Source organism: Phascolarctos cinereus, unplaced genomic scaffold (assembly GCF_003287225.1).
Source record: "Phascolarctos cinereus isolate Bilbo 61053 unplaced genomic scaffold, phaCin_HiC Scaffold_4;HRSCAF=312, whole genome shotgun sequence".
Taxonomy (NCBI): domain Eukaryota; kingdom Metazoa; phylum Chordata; class Mammalia; order Diprotodontia; family Phascolarctidae; genus Phascolarctos; species Phascolarctos cinereus.
The window spans coordinates 184,497,387-184,511,040 of NW_027555847.1; the positions used below are offsets into that span (position 1 = coordinate 184,497,387).

Below are 13,654 nucleotides of genomic sequence, written 5' to 3' on the forward strand. Positions count from 1 at the left end.
GAATTATTTTTATTATATTAATTACTTGAAAATGTCACTTTTTTATTAGTTTTTGAAATAATTTGATAAATAGACATTAGAAATGAGGATATTTTTGATGAAGTGTACCATAAGTGCTTTTACTTGTTGATGATGATTGAAATACCTTAAATTTACATAATGAGTTTTTCTATGGCATTTAAAGTGGTCTGATGCCCTTTTCATTTATGTAAGTATAATCTCTCAGTGTACTATTTGTCTTTTTTTCCTTAAGAGAATAAATGCAAAGCTTCATGATGGAGTCTGTCAGCATTGTAAAGAAGTTCTGGAGTGGCGAGTAAAATACAGCAAGTACAAACCACTATCAAAACCTAAAAAATGGTGAGTTAACACGTCTCAAGATATAGTTCATTTTAGTTCAACAAATATTTATTAAGGGCATTCTGTGTGCCGGACACTGTGGATACAAAGACAAAAAAATCCACTCCTTGCCCTTAAGGAGCTTATATCTTATGCGAGCTGGGAGATGAGGGGTTAGGGTGGGGAGGAGGTATGCAATAACAATATTTCGATAACAATATATGCAGAGAAATATGAAATAGGTATACAGAGTAAACAGAAAGTATCGTCAGGAATACAGACTACTAACAGTTACAGGGGAGAGCTGGGAGTTGGGAAGGGAGAATGCTTGGGAAAGACCTCCGATGGGAAGTGGCATTTGGGCTTAGCTGAGAACAGAAGTAGGGGGATAAGGTTGCTTATGCAAAGACATGGAGGTAGGAAGTAGGGAATAGCAAGTCACCAGCAAGCATTCAGCAAGCATCTAGCAGCCTTGGCTGAAATGCTGAGAACATATTGGAGAGCAATGGAAAATGAATCTGGAAAGAATCATTGGATGAGACTGTTGACTGATGTTGATGCAACATCAGTTGTAGCAGTTCTCAAAATTTGTTACTGAACCTTTAATATTGAAAAAGGACACTTCAGAAAATGGATTCAGTAAATACAAGTGGAAAATGAGAAGCTTGCTTATTCTAGGCCCCTGGACAAAGTCCATCTTCAACCCAAATCCCACTCAGTGAAGACAGACCAATCAATCAAGAAGCATTTATTAAGTGCCTACTGTAGGTCATTATATGGTGCTTGGTCAGACTGGAAACTGGAAATGAGGAAGTTGTTAACTGTTGCATTGCTTCAAGTGAATCAAAGCTTCAGATACTCAGTTTAACCAACTGTTATTTAAAAATTATATGTAGCGCAGTAGAAGAAATAAAGATAAATTTGACAGCTATCCTTATAAGCTAATAAAAGAGATAATCCACGAATCTAAACAGCAACTGAAAATTATAAGTACAAAAGAAAGGCCCAGTTCTAAAGATGCTCTTTGAATAATTGTTGGTTAAAAATTAGTAGGGGCCTCAGAGATACTATGGTTCGACCTGTATCTGGCTCAGAATCGCTTTCAGCACTCTTGGTAAGTTGTCATGTAGCTTTTTCTTGAAGACCTCCAAGGATGAGAACTCTTGTGCTTTTCAAAGCAGCCCTTTACGTTTTTGGATTGTTTTAATTATTATTAGGAAGTGTTTCCTTATATCAAGCCTAAATTTTCCTCTTTGCAGTTGTGCCTAGTACTACCCTATGTAGCTACTCAGAGCAAGTCTATTCTTTCTTCCATTTGACCAACCTTTATAAATATTTGATGATAGCTGTCATGCCTCGTCTGCATCTTTTTGTCTCCAGTCTGTCATCAGTTCCTGTCAGCTTGTTTTCATATATGACTGTTTCAAAGCCCTTTATCCATCCTGATCATATTCATGTGGATGCTATCAAGCTTATGAATGTCAATCCAAAAACATGGTACCTTTAACTAAACATTATATTCCACACTCCAGATTTGACTAGAGTGTTATCACACCCCCTAGTCCTGGGAACTGTCAATCTGTTAATGTAGTATAAGGTTATTGTACTAGCGTTTTTTACTGCCTTTTCACACTTTTGACTTGAGGCTCTAAGCCCCTAAAACCCTATAATCTTTTTTCAGATATACTGCTGTCTAGGCTTACCTCTTGCGTTTTGTACTTAAAAATTGATTTTTTTGAAGCCAGGTATAAGAGTTTACATTATCTCCATTAAATTTCACCTTATTAGATTCAGCATGCTGTTTTAGCTTGTCACAATCTTTTTGTATCTTAATTTTTTCATCCATTGTGGTAGCTATCTCTTGAAGCTTTTTGTTATCAGCAAGTATGAGTAGACATCAGTGATAGAATGATAAAGAATAGCACAGAAACAGGCACTGATCCCTGGGAACGTCCGGTAGATTTGTCTTTCCACTTGATTTGACTTTGAATCGTAGGTCAAGCCAATTCAGCCAGTTCCTTTTCTCACTAATTGTACTGTCATTTATCCTCGTATCACTGTTATCTTGCCTAGAAGAGTAGCTCGAGAGACTTTGTCATATGTTTTGCTAAAATTTATGTAAATTGTATCTTCATCATACGCTTGATCTCCTTGCCTTGTCTGAAAGGAAAATGAGCTAAGTGTTTAATGAAGCTGTACTGGCTCTTTGTGCCTCCTTCTTCCTTTTCTAAATGCTTACTATCTCTGAAATAATACATTTTAGAAATTTGATAGAAGTTGAAGGCAAGTTCACCAACCTATATAATTTGCGAATTCTATTTTTTCCCTACTCCCTTCCCTATTTTTAAAAATCCTGAAAGTTAAGGGCAGCTAGGTTCTTAGTATCACTCTACTTATCTGGGTTATCAGCTCCCTATTAATTATTTTTGTTCTGTCCTTTGCAGTCCAGAGATCATTCTCCTTAGGAGTAAAAAAGGGAACAAAATAAAAATTCTGCCTGGTCAGTCCTTTTCATCATTACATCACTTCAAGCAACAGTCTCATCTCCTTGAGGCGCCTTCCCTTCTTTTTCTTCCCCATAAATCTTTAAAAAAATTCAGAACCTGTTTTTATTTTCCAAGACTTACAGCAGCTTTTCAGGGAACCTTATGATTGGGAGGAGAATCTTATTTTTTTCTGTGCAAAGTATTTTTATGTACCCTTCACTTGTGGTAATAACTGTTGTAGCCTGTCTCCTTGAATGTATTGAAAGTATTTCGTGTAAGCCTTTGGATTTATGATTTGCAGATGGGTCCCAGGAGTTGGCTACCCCAAGTCAAATCTCTATGCTTATAACTCTGACAAACATATCCCTTTTGGAGTCTGGGTTTTGAGGGAATAAGTCCTAAGCTGATTCTGCCGTGCAGAGAGTTAGGTATGCTCCTCAGGCTTTCTACTCTAAGCAAGTCTTTTTTTTTTTTTAGTATTTTTCTCTAATTACATGTAAAAACAATTTTCAACATTTGTTTTTAAAATTGAGTTCCAAATTCTCTCCTTCCCTCCCCACCCCGACTCGTTGAGAAGGTAAGCAATTTTATATATATTATTGTGTAGTCATGTGAAACATATTTCCTTATTAGTTATGTAAAAAAAAATTTGCTTTGATCTGTATTAACACTCCATCAATTCCTTTGCTGGGGATGGATAGCATTTTTCATCATAAGTCCTTCAGAGTTGTTTTGGAGCATTATATTGCTGAGAATGGGTAAGTCATTCACAGTTGATCATTTTACAGTATTTCTGTTACTGTGTACGATATTCTGCTGGTTCTGCTTATTTCACTTTGCATCAGTTCATGTAAGTCTTTACAGGTTTTTCTGAGAGCATCTAACTCATTATTGCTTATAGCACAACAGTATTCCATCACAATCATATAGCATAACTTCTTCATTCATTCCCCACTTGATGGGGCATCTCTTCAGTTTTCAGTTCTTTACCACCAGAAAAGAGCTGCTATAAATATTTTTGTGCATATAGGTCCTTTTCTTTTTTGTTTTTATCTCTTTTGGGATACAGACCTACTATAGGTATTGCTGGGTCAGAGTATGCATGGTTTCATAGGCCTTTGGGCATAGTTTCAAATTGCTGTACATAATGGTTGAATCATTTCACAACTCCACCAACAGTACATTAGTGTCTCATTTTTTCTACATCGCCTCCAACATTCGTCGTTTTTCTTTTTTGTCCTGTTAGTAAATCTAATAGGTGTGAGGTGGTACCTCAGAATTGTTGTAATTTGCATTTCTCCAATCAATAGTGATTTTGAGCATTTTTTCATATAATTATAGATAGTTTTGATTACTTTGTCTGAAAGCTGACTTCATATTTTTTGACCATTTATCAATTGGGGAATAGCTCCTGTTTTTTTAAATTTGACTCATTTCTCTCTATATTTGAGAGATGAGACCTGTCTCAGAGAAACTTGCCTTAAATTTTTTTCACAGTTGTGATTGCCAACTGTATATCCCTCCATCCTGTTTCCCCCCTGTTTTTTCTGTTCTTTCTCTCTTTTCTCTCTGTCCCTCCTCAAAAGTGTTTTGCTTCTGACTACCACCTCCCCAGTCTGCCCTCCCTTCCATGAGTACCCTCTCCCTTCCCTTATCCCCTTCCCCTCCTACTTTCTTTAAGGGTACCCAGTTGAGTGTGTATGTTATTCCCTCTTTGAGCCAATTCTTATGAGAGTAAGGTTCAAGTGTTCCCCATTACCTCCCCCATCTTCCCCTCCACTATAAAAGCTCTCTTGCCTCTTTTATGTGAGATAATTTACCCAATTCTACCTCTCCTCTTCTCTCAGTGCGTTCTTCTTTCTCATCCCTTAATATTATTTTTTTAGATATCATCTCATTATATTCGACTCAAACCTGTGCCCTCTGTTTATATATACTCTTTCAAACTGCCCTCATAACGAAAAAGTTTGTGTGAGTTACAAGTTTCATCTTCCCATGTAGTAATGTAAATAGTTTAACCTTATTAAGTCCTTTATGATTTCTGTTTCCTATTTACCTTTTTATACTTCTCTTGAGTCTTATATTTGAAAGTCAAATTTTCTATTCACCCCTGGTCTTTTCATCAGGAATACTTGAAAGTCCTTTATGTCATTGAATATCCATTTTTTCCCCTGAAGGATTATACTCAGTTTTGCTGGGTAGGTGATTCTTGGTTGTAATCCTAGCTCCTTTGTCCCCCAGAATATCATATCCCTTAAGGCCTCTGATCCTTTAATATAGAACCTACTAAAGCTTGTGGTTATCCTGACTGGCTCATGATAACTTGAATTATTTCTTTCTAGCTACTTAACAATATTTTCTTCTTGGTGTAGAAACTCTGGAATTTGACTATAATATTCCTGACATTTTTCATTTTGGGATCTCTTTCAGGAGGTGATCAGTGGATTCTTTCATTTTCTATTTTACATTCTGTTTCTAGAATATCAGTGCAGTTTTCCTTGATAATTTCTTGAAAGATGTTGTCTAGACTCTTTTTGATCCTGCCTTTCAGGCAGTCCAATAATTTTTTTTTCTCTTTGTGAGGCAGTCAGGGGGGTTACGTGACTTGCCCAGGGTCACACAGCTAATAAATATCAAGTGTCTGAGGTCACATTTGAACTCAGGCCCTCCTGAGTCCAGGGTTGGTGCTGTATCCAGTATGCCACCTGGCTACCCCCACAGTCCAATAATTTTAAAATTTTCGCTCCTGGATCTATTTTCTAGGTCAATTGTTTTTCCAGTGAGATATTTCACATTGCCTTCTCTTTTTCTGTTCTTTTTATTTTGTTTTATTGTTTCTTGACATCTCATAGATTCATCAGCTTCCACTTGCTCAATTCTCATTTTTAAGGAATTATTTTCCTCAGTGAGCTTCTGTACCTTCTTTTCCATTTGGCAAATTCTGCTTTTTAAGGAGTTCTTTTCTTCAGTAAGTTTTTGTGCCTCTTTTTCCATTTGGCCGAGTCTGCTTTTCTAGGCATTGTTCTCTCTTTTTTAAGGAGTTATTTTCTTCAGCATTTTTTTGTGCCTCTTTTCCATGCTCTTGACTTTTTTTTTCATGATTTTCTTGCCTCACTCTCATTTCTCTTCCTAATTTTTCCTCTGCCTCTTTTAAACTTGATTATCAAAATCCTTTTCGAGCTCTTCCATTGCCTGAGACCAATTCTTATTTTTCTTGGAGGTTTTGGCTGTAAGGAGTTTTGATTTTGCTATCTTCTTCAGAGTGTGTGTTTTGATCTTCCCTGTCACCATAGTAATTTTCTATAGCCTGATTTTTTTTTCTGTTGTTTGCTCATTTTCCAGCTTGTTTCTTGATTTTTAACTCTTTGCTAAAGTGGGGTTCTGCTTCCAGGGTATAGGGTACACTATCCCAAACTTCAGGGGTTTTGTGGAGCTGTTTTCAGAGATACTTCCAGGGACATGTGAGTTTTCAGTTCTTCCAAGGTGATATGATCTAAGGAGAGATGTGTTTACTCCTCTCCTGGCCTGTGCTCTGGTTTGTGAGTGACCACAAGCGCTCTTTTCTGCCCTGGATCTGGGAAGAGGGTTCCTACTGCACTTCAGCAGCAAGCTCTGGCGTGCTCCTTGCCCTGGGACTGCCACCTAGATCTGAGTATGGGCAAAGCAACAAAGTCCTGTCTAGTGGTTTGATCCCCTTAGTGTCTGTGTGGGCTGAGAGATCTGGAAACAGCCACTGCTACTGCTGATTTAGTCTCTCCCAAGGACTGCTTCTGGTTTGCTGGGGCCAGGTCGGCGCTGGCACTGCCTACACTGCACTGCACACCACTGTCACCCTGGCGTAACAGACCTTTCCCCCAACCTTCTAAGTTGCCTTGGGCTGGAAGATGTTTCTTCATGTCCTTCTGTGAGTTCTGCTGTTCCAGAATTTATTTTAGAGTATTATTTAAGGCGGTTTCTGAGGTGTGTGTGTGTGTGAGAGGTCCTTGCCATTTCTCTGCCATCTTGGTTTCACCCTCTCTAAGCAGGTATTAAAATCACACCATCTGTGTCTTCATCCTAATCTTTGGTTTGTCAACCCTTCCCCCTCAGTCTTCCACCCTAATTAATTTTGATGTTCTTCACTATTTTCTCATGGATCTTCTCAGTAGTCCCTGTGTCTTTAGTGTGCCCCCAGTTCAGCTATTGAAAGATAATTATGCTTCTTAATCAGTGTGGATCAGATTTCTCTCCTCAGGCAACAAAATGTACATTTATGTAATGTTCTATCAAAACTTTGAGATCGTTTTAGAAAGTACACACAACAATTATTCAGAGTATATTTGTTCACTGTCATTGCTTTGCTTAAGTTTAAATGCCTCTGGTTCATTAGTTTTTTGGCTTTTGGAAATTTGACTTCAGGTTAATATTTTCAGGTGATTGTCTACATAGTGAGATCACTTGAAACCAGATTTTTTTTTTGATATGGCAAAATTTGTGTTAAGCTTTATTAGCTTTTAAAGTCCAAATTATGTAACTATTTGTACCTTAGGGAATAGTACTTGTTTTAACTTGGGTGATTCATATTTTCCAAAGATACTTTGACTGTAGAACCTTACCTATTTTAAAATCCCTACTCTTAACCTTTCCAAAATTAAATTTAAAATATTGAACAAAATTAGAAATTTTAAAAATTTAGAAATTTATCCTTTTAGATAAAAACATTAAAAAATTTTTGCTACTCAAAGCTTTTTTTGTGCAACCTTGTGAATCTCTAAAGCCTGAATGATAGAGAAACTCACTTCTGAGGCACTTCTTACTTTCAATTAAAATATATTTTATTTTCAGTTCTAATCTACTTATTTTAGAGAAGCTCACTTTTGAGCCCCCACTTATTTTTACACAGCAAAATTCTACCATTTTTTCTACCATTAACATTTTTGAAGATCTTAGTCGTAAGCAGTCTGTTTTTTTTCCTCTTGATTTTCAGAGGATTCCTGGAATTTAAACCTGATTGCAACCTTAAAGATCATCTGGTTTAACTCCTTCATTTTAAAAATGAAGTAATTGACCTCTTTAAAGGTTATGACTTGTCACAGGTCACATGCTGAAAATCACAAAGCTAATATTTGATCCAGGTCCATTTCCTCCTAATCCAAGTGTTATTTCTATTGCATCACTGTATTCTTACATATTTAACTTAAAATGTTAGTCTTTTTTGATTTATCTGTGATTTTGGTGATGTGAGTACCCCTCCTGTAATGGAGATTATAACACTTGAACTGAGAGACAGTGTGATATGGGTAGAAGGAATACTGGATTTGTAGTCAAAAGTTCTTGGTTTGATTTTCAGATCTCCTTGTTGCCTGACTTTGGACAATTCACTTAACTTTTTTGGGCTTGGTTAACTTTCCTAAGTCTCTCTCAGCCCTTTTGTTGTTCAGTCATTTCATTCTTGTCCTACTCTTCATGACCCTGTTTGGGGTTTTCTTGAAAAAACATTGGAGTAGTTTGCCATTTCCTTCTCCAGTTCATTTTACAGATGAGGAAACTGAAGCAAATAGGGTTAAGTGATTTTCAGCCCAGAGTCACACAGCCACTAAGTGGCTGAGGCCACACAGAAAGATGAGTCTTTCTGACTCCAGGCCCAGCACTCTATCCAATGTGTCACCTAGCTGCCCAGCTCTCTCAAGTCTTAAATCTTGCCATTCTTTAGATACCTCTATGTCTTTGTATCTTTGGATTTCTTATTCATGTCTCTCTATAATTCCTCCATAGAGGCACCCCTGGATTCCCTACAGTCCTTCCTTTTGTTCTTTTATTATCTTTGAGATTACTCCTGTGGGCCTTAGGCTGTCTGTCTTTTGTTTCTAATTTTCAGTACATGAGTATTCCATCTTCTTTTTCCAGTATCCTCACCTTTTTTTGACACTTTCCACGTTAATAGCAGCATTAGCAATATGCTACATGCTACTTATGTCTCCCCTGAGTCTTTCCATTGCCCTATTTGAAGATATGACTTTAGGGATTGTAGTATTAGATGGTTCACAGCCATATTTGGAGAATGTTTTTATTGAAGAGGTGGCCTTTTGCAGTAGTGTAGAGCTTTTATAGAATTCTAAGATTTAGATCTTATAGAAGATGATCTGTCCATATCACTTTTTTTCCATATGAGCCAACTCCAACTCATCATATAGCCAAGTCAGGATTCTATTGTTGGAAGACTATTCAGTTTTCTTAATGTGGTCCTCTCCTACCTCCTTACCTTTTATAGTTTTGGACCTGGCTCACTGACCACATGCAGCACTTGTCGTATCTCTATGTATCTGTGTATCTATCTATCTTATAGGTAGATATATAGATATCTATCTTATAGATATTTATATGTCTATATCTCTGTAGGCATACATATATAGCCATAGCCAACAAGAGACTACTTGTTGGACAATAGGTGTTTTTTATCCACTTGTTTCACTTTGTTTTGTTTTTTTCCTGAGGAGACTTAGTAGTGTTCCCAACCTTACTCCATTTAGTTCAATATCATCTGCAAATAGAAGATTTTTGGTCATATCATTAATGGGGTATCCTTCTCTTGTATGGGCTCTGAGAAAGACATTATTTATAACACCATTGAACACGTTAAATGACCATATGCCTTCTTACTTTATGTATTTTACTTAGTTATATACTTGGTTATATTATTGAATTATACTTATATCTGTATATGTTATATTCTGTATCGGTTTTTTATTTGTATTTTTATTTATTTTGTTAAACATTTCCCAATTCCTTCCTTACCCCCTCCCCCACTTAACAGTATTTTATTTTTTCCAATTATATGTAGAGATGGTTTTCAGTATTCATTTTTATAAGATTTTGAGTTCTAAATTTTTCTCCCTCCCTTTCCATCTCCCCAAGACAGCAAACAATCTGAAATAGGTTATAGGTCAGATCTGCACAACTTGGCAGTAGATAGGGGCCAAAATTAAAATAGGGTAAACTTTGGAATGCACATAAGCTTTTAGTGGCTCGCTTTCCAAGTAAAGGTATAATTAATGATTAAACTATTTTGCAAATAAACCATTTTAGAAAAAGGGAAATTTCAATTAATATTAATTACACTTATTAACATTATTCTTTTTCTTGAGATCACATTAATGTTAAAAAAATTACTTTGCCAAGTGGTACAAGTTTTAATACATTTTTCAGGTTTTCTTACTGTTTACATTTAGTTAATGGGATGTATTACAGTTCTTGTCAGCAATCAATTTATCGTACTCCGGAATCATGTTTGAATTCAATTTCTTTAGAAATCTGAAAACTAATCTTAATAACTGCCTCATTTTCTGAGTTAACTTTCTTGAAAAACCATTGTTCCTCATTGAAATTTTTCAACAATTTGGATGCTTTAATTTGTTTTTCATTGATGTCCAATTTGCTGAATTCAGGATATTATTGTTCCTCATTGAAAATTTTTCAACAATTTGGATGCTTTAATTTGTTTTTCATTGATGTCCAATTTGCTGAATTCAGGATATTTTGATTTGAAATGGTGATGAAGATTGTATTACTTCAGAACAGCTATTACTTCTTGGCAAACAAGGCACGCTCTTTTGTTTCTCATGTAGATAAACAAGTTTCTATTTGTCCACTCTGGATTAAACACTTTATGTTCTGATTCCATCTTCCATTTCTTCTTATCTCCCGTTTTACAAAGTCACCCCCAAAACTTTAATGTTAGAACCAAAAAGTCTCCACAGCAACTGCTCATGTACAAAGAAATACTGAACTGAGTGTCTGACCTTGGAGAGAGCACCAGACACTCATGTAACTTGGAGGACAGCCCCACAGTGAGGGAGTGGAAGAAGCCCTTACTTTGTTGCCACTCATCACATAGCAGGCATCAGCTGCGTTGGCGTGTGGCTGCACTCACTTTGTCTCTGTCCAATATCAGTAATGACTGAAAACACAGTAGACTCTTGCTCCTCTCAGACCAGAGACAGACGGATGATGATTGGTTGCTGTGAGTCATGTGATAAACAGTACACAGTGGCAAACTACCCTCCAACTACATGATGGACACATTGGTGACTAGTGGAAGGCAGGTTAAGTAGGGCATGGACAAAGCACTTGTTACATCTTAATTTCTTTTCATCTTCTGCATTTTTCACAGGCCACCCGAAATCCTTTGGTGGGTTATATGTTGTGCAAGCCTGTTATAGATGTACAGTCATGTTAGACATGTTTTCACATTAGTCATGTTATGAAAGAAGAATCAGAACAAAAAGGAAAATCCATGAGAAAGAAAGAAAAATGAAAAAATACTGTACTTCAGTCTGTATTCAGACTCCATAGTTCTTTCTCTGGATTCACATAGCATTTTCCACCTGCTATTCACATAGCATTTTCCATTATGAGTCTTTTAGAATTGTCTTAGATCATTGTATTGCTGAGAAGAGCTAAGCCTATTGTAGTTGACCATCCTACAATGTTGCTGTTACTGTGTAAAATATTCTCCTGTTTCTGGTCACTTCACATAGCATCTGTTCATGTAAGTCTTTTTTTTTTAAATTTTATTAATTTATTTTGATTTATCAACAATCACTTCCATATGCTTTTGAGTTGAAAATTTTTCTCTCCCTTCCTCCCCCCCACCCTCCCCAAGATGGTGCACAATCTGATATAGGCTTTACATTTACATACCCATTAAACATATTTTCACATTAGTGAAGTTCTGAGTAAAAATTAAAACCAATAGGAGGAACCATCAGAAAGATGAAACAAAACTCAACAGAAGGTAAAAATAAGTGATAGCGATTCGACTTCCATAGTTCTTTCTTTGGATATGGACAGCATTTTCCATCCCGAGGCCTCTGCAGATGTCTTAGATCCTTGTAATGCTGAGAAGGGTTCAGTTTAACAATATTAGTCACTGCATAACGTGGCTGTTATTGTGTACAAAGTCCTCTTGGTTCTGCTCACTTCACTCAGCATCAGACCATATAGGTCTTTCCAGGTTTTTCTGAAGTCAGCCTGTTCATCATTTCTTATAGCACAATAGTATTCCATTACATTCATATACCACAACTTGCTCAGCCATTCCCCAATTGATGGGCATCCTCTCAATTTCCAATTCTTTGCCACCACAAAAAGAGCTGCTATGTATATTTTTGTACATGTGGGTCCTTTTCCCATTTGTTTGATCTCTTTGGGATATAGCCCTAGAAGTGCTATTGCTGGATCAAAGGGTATGCACATTTTTGTAGCCCTTTGGGCATAGTTCCAAATTGTTCTCCAAAATGGTTGGATCATTTCACAACTCCACCAACAATGTATTAGTGTTCCAATTTTCCCACATCTTCTCCAACTTATCATTTTCCTGTTTTGTCATGTTGGCCAATCTGATAGGCGTGATGTGGTACCTCAGAGTTGTTTTGATTTGCATTTCTCTAATCAATAATGATTTAGAGCATTTTTTCATATGACTATAGATGGCTTTAATTTCTTCATCTGAGAACTGTCTGTTCATATCCTTTGACCATTTATCAATTGGGGAATGGCTTGTGTTCTTATAAATTTGTCTTAATTCTCTATATATTTTAGAAATGAGGCCTTTATCAGAGAGACTGGTTGTAAAATTCTTTCCCAATTTTCTACCTTCCTTCTAATCTTAGTTGCATTGGCTTTGTTTGTGCAAAAACTTTTCAATTTAATGTAATCAAAATTCCATTTTGCTTTTCATAATGTTCTCTATCTCCTGTTTGGTCATGAATTCTTCTGTTCTCCATAGATCTGATAGGTAAACTATTCCTTGTTCTCCCAGTTTACTTATGGTATCAGCCTTTATATCTAAGTCCTGAACCCATTTTGACTTTATTTTGGTATATGGTGTGAGATTTGGGTCTATGCCTAGTTTCTGCCATACTCTTTTCCAGTTTTCCCAGCAGTTTTTTTCAAAGAGTGGGTTCTTATCCCAGAAGCTGGGGTCTTTGGGTTTATCAAATAATAGATTACTATAGTCATTGACTACTGTGTCTTGCATATTTAACCTATTCCACTGATCCACCTCCCTATTTCTTAGCCAGTACCAAGCAGTTTTGATGATTGCTGCTTTAAATACAATTTAAGATCTGGAATTGCTAGGCCACCTTCCCCTGCATTTCTTTTCATTAGTTCCTTTGATATTCTGGACCTTTTTTTTTCCAAATGAATCTTGTTATTATTTTTTCTAACTCTATAAAATAATTTTTGGTAGTTTGATTGGTATGGCACTGAATAAGTAAATTAGCTTAGGTAGGATTGTCATTTTTATTATATTAGCTCGGCCTACCCATGAGCAACTGATGTTTTTCCAGTTATTTAGATCTGATTTTATTTGTGTGAAAAGTGTTTTGTAATTGTGTTCCTAGAGTTCCTGGGTTTGTTTCAGGAGGTAGACTCCTAAATATTTTATAATGTCTACAGTAAGTTTAAATGGGATTTCTCTTTCTATCTCTTGCTGTTGGGCTTTGTTGGTAATATATAGAAATGTTGATGATTTATGTGTGTTTATTTTATAGCCTGCAACTTTGCTAAAGTTGTTTATTATTTCAAGTAGTTTTTTTACTTGATTCTCTAGGATTCTCTAAGTATATCATCATGTCATCTGCAAAGAGTGATAGCTTTGTTTCTTCTTTCCCTATTCTAATGCCTTCAATTTCTTTTTCTTCTCTTATTGCTAAAGCTAAGGTTTCCAGTACAATATTGAATAACAGGGGTGATAATGGACATCCTTGTTTCACCCCCGATCTTATTGGAAATGCTTCTAGCCTGTCCCCATTACATATAATGCTTGCTGAAGGTTTTAGATATAT

At 36.3% G+C, this 13,654-nt stretch overlaps 1 protein-coding gene across 3 annotated transcripts in view; it reads left to right on the plus strand.

The window, feature by feature from the left end:
• Positions 1-13,654, plus strand: part of CUNH9orf85 (chromosome unknown C9orf85 homolog) — a 142,135-nt gene that overhangs the window by 45,091 nt on the left and 83,390 nt on the right. For all 3 annotated transcript variants that reach the window (XM_078152818.1, XM_078152820.1, XM_021001783.2), the window contains exon 2: positions 254-360. In XM_078152818.1, the coding sequence (XP_078008944.1) occupies positions 254-360 (107 nt within the window). The remainder of the gene's footprint in view (positions 1-253; positions 361-13,654) is intronic.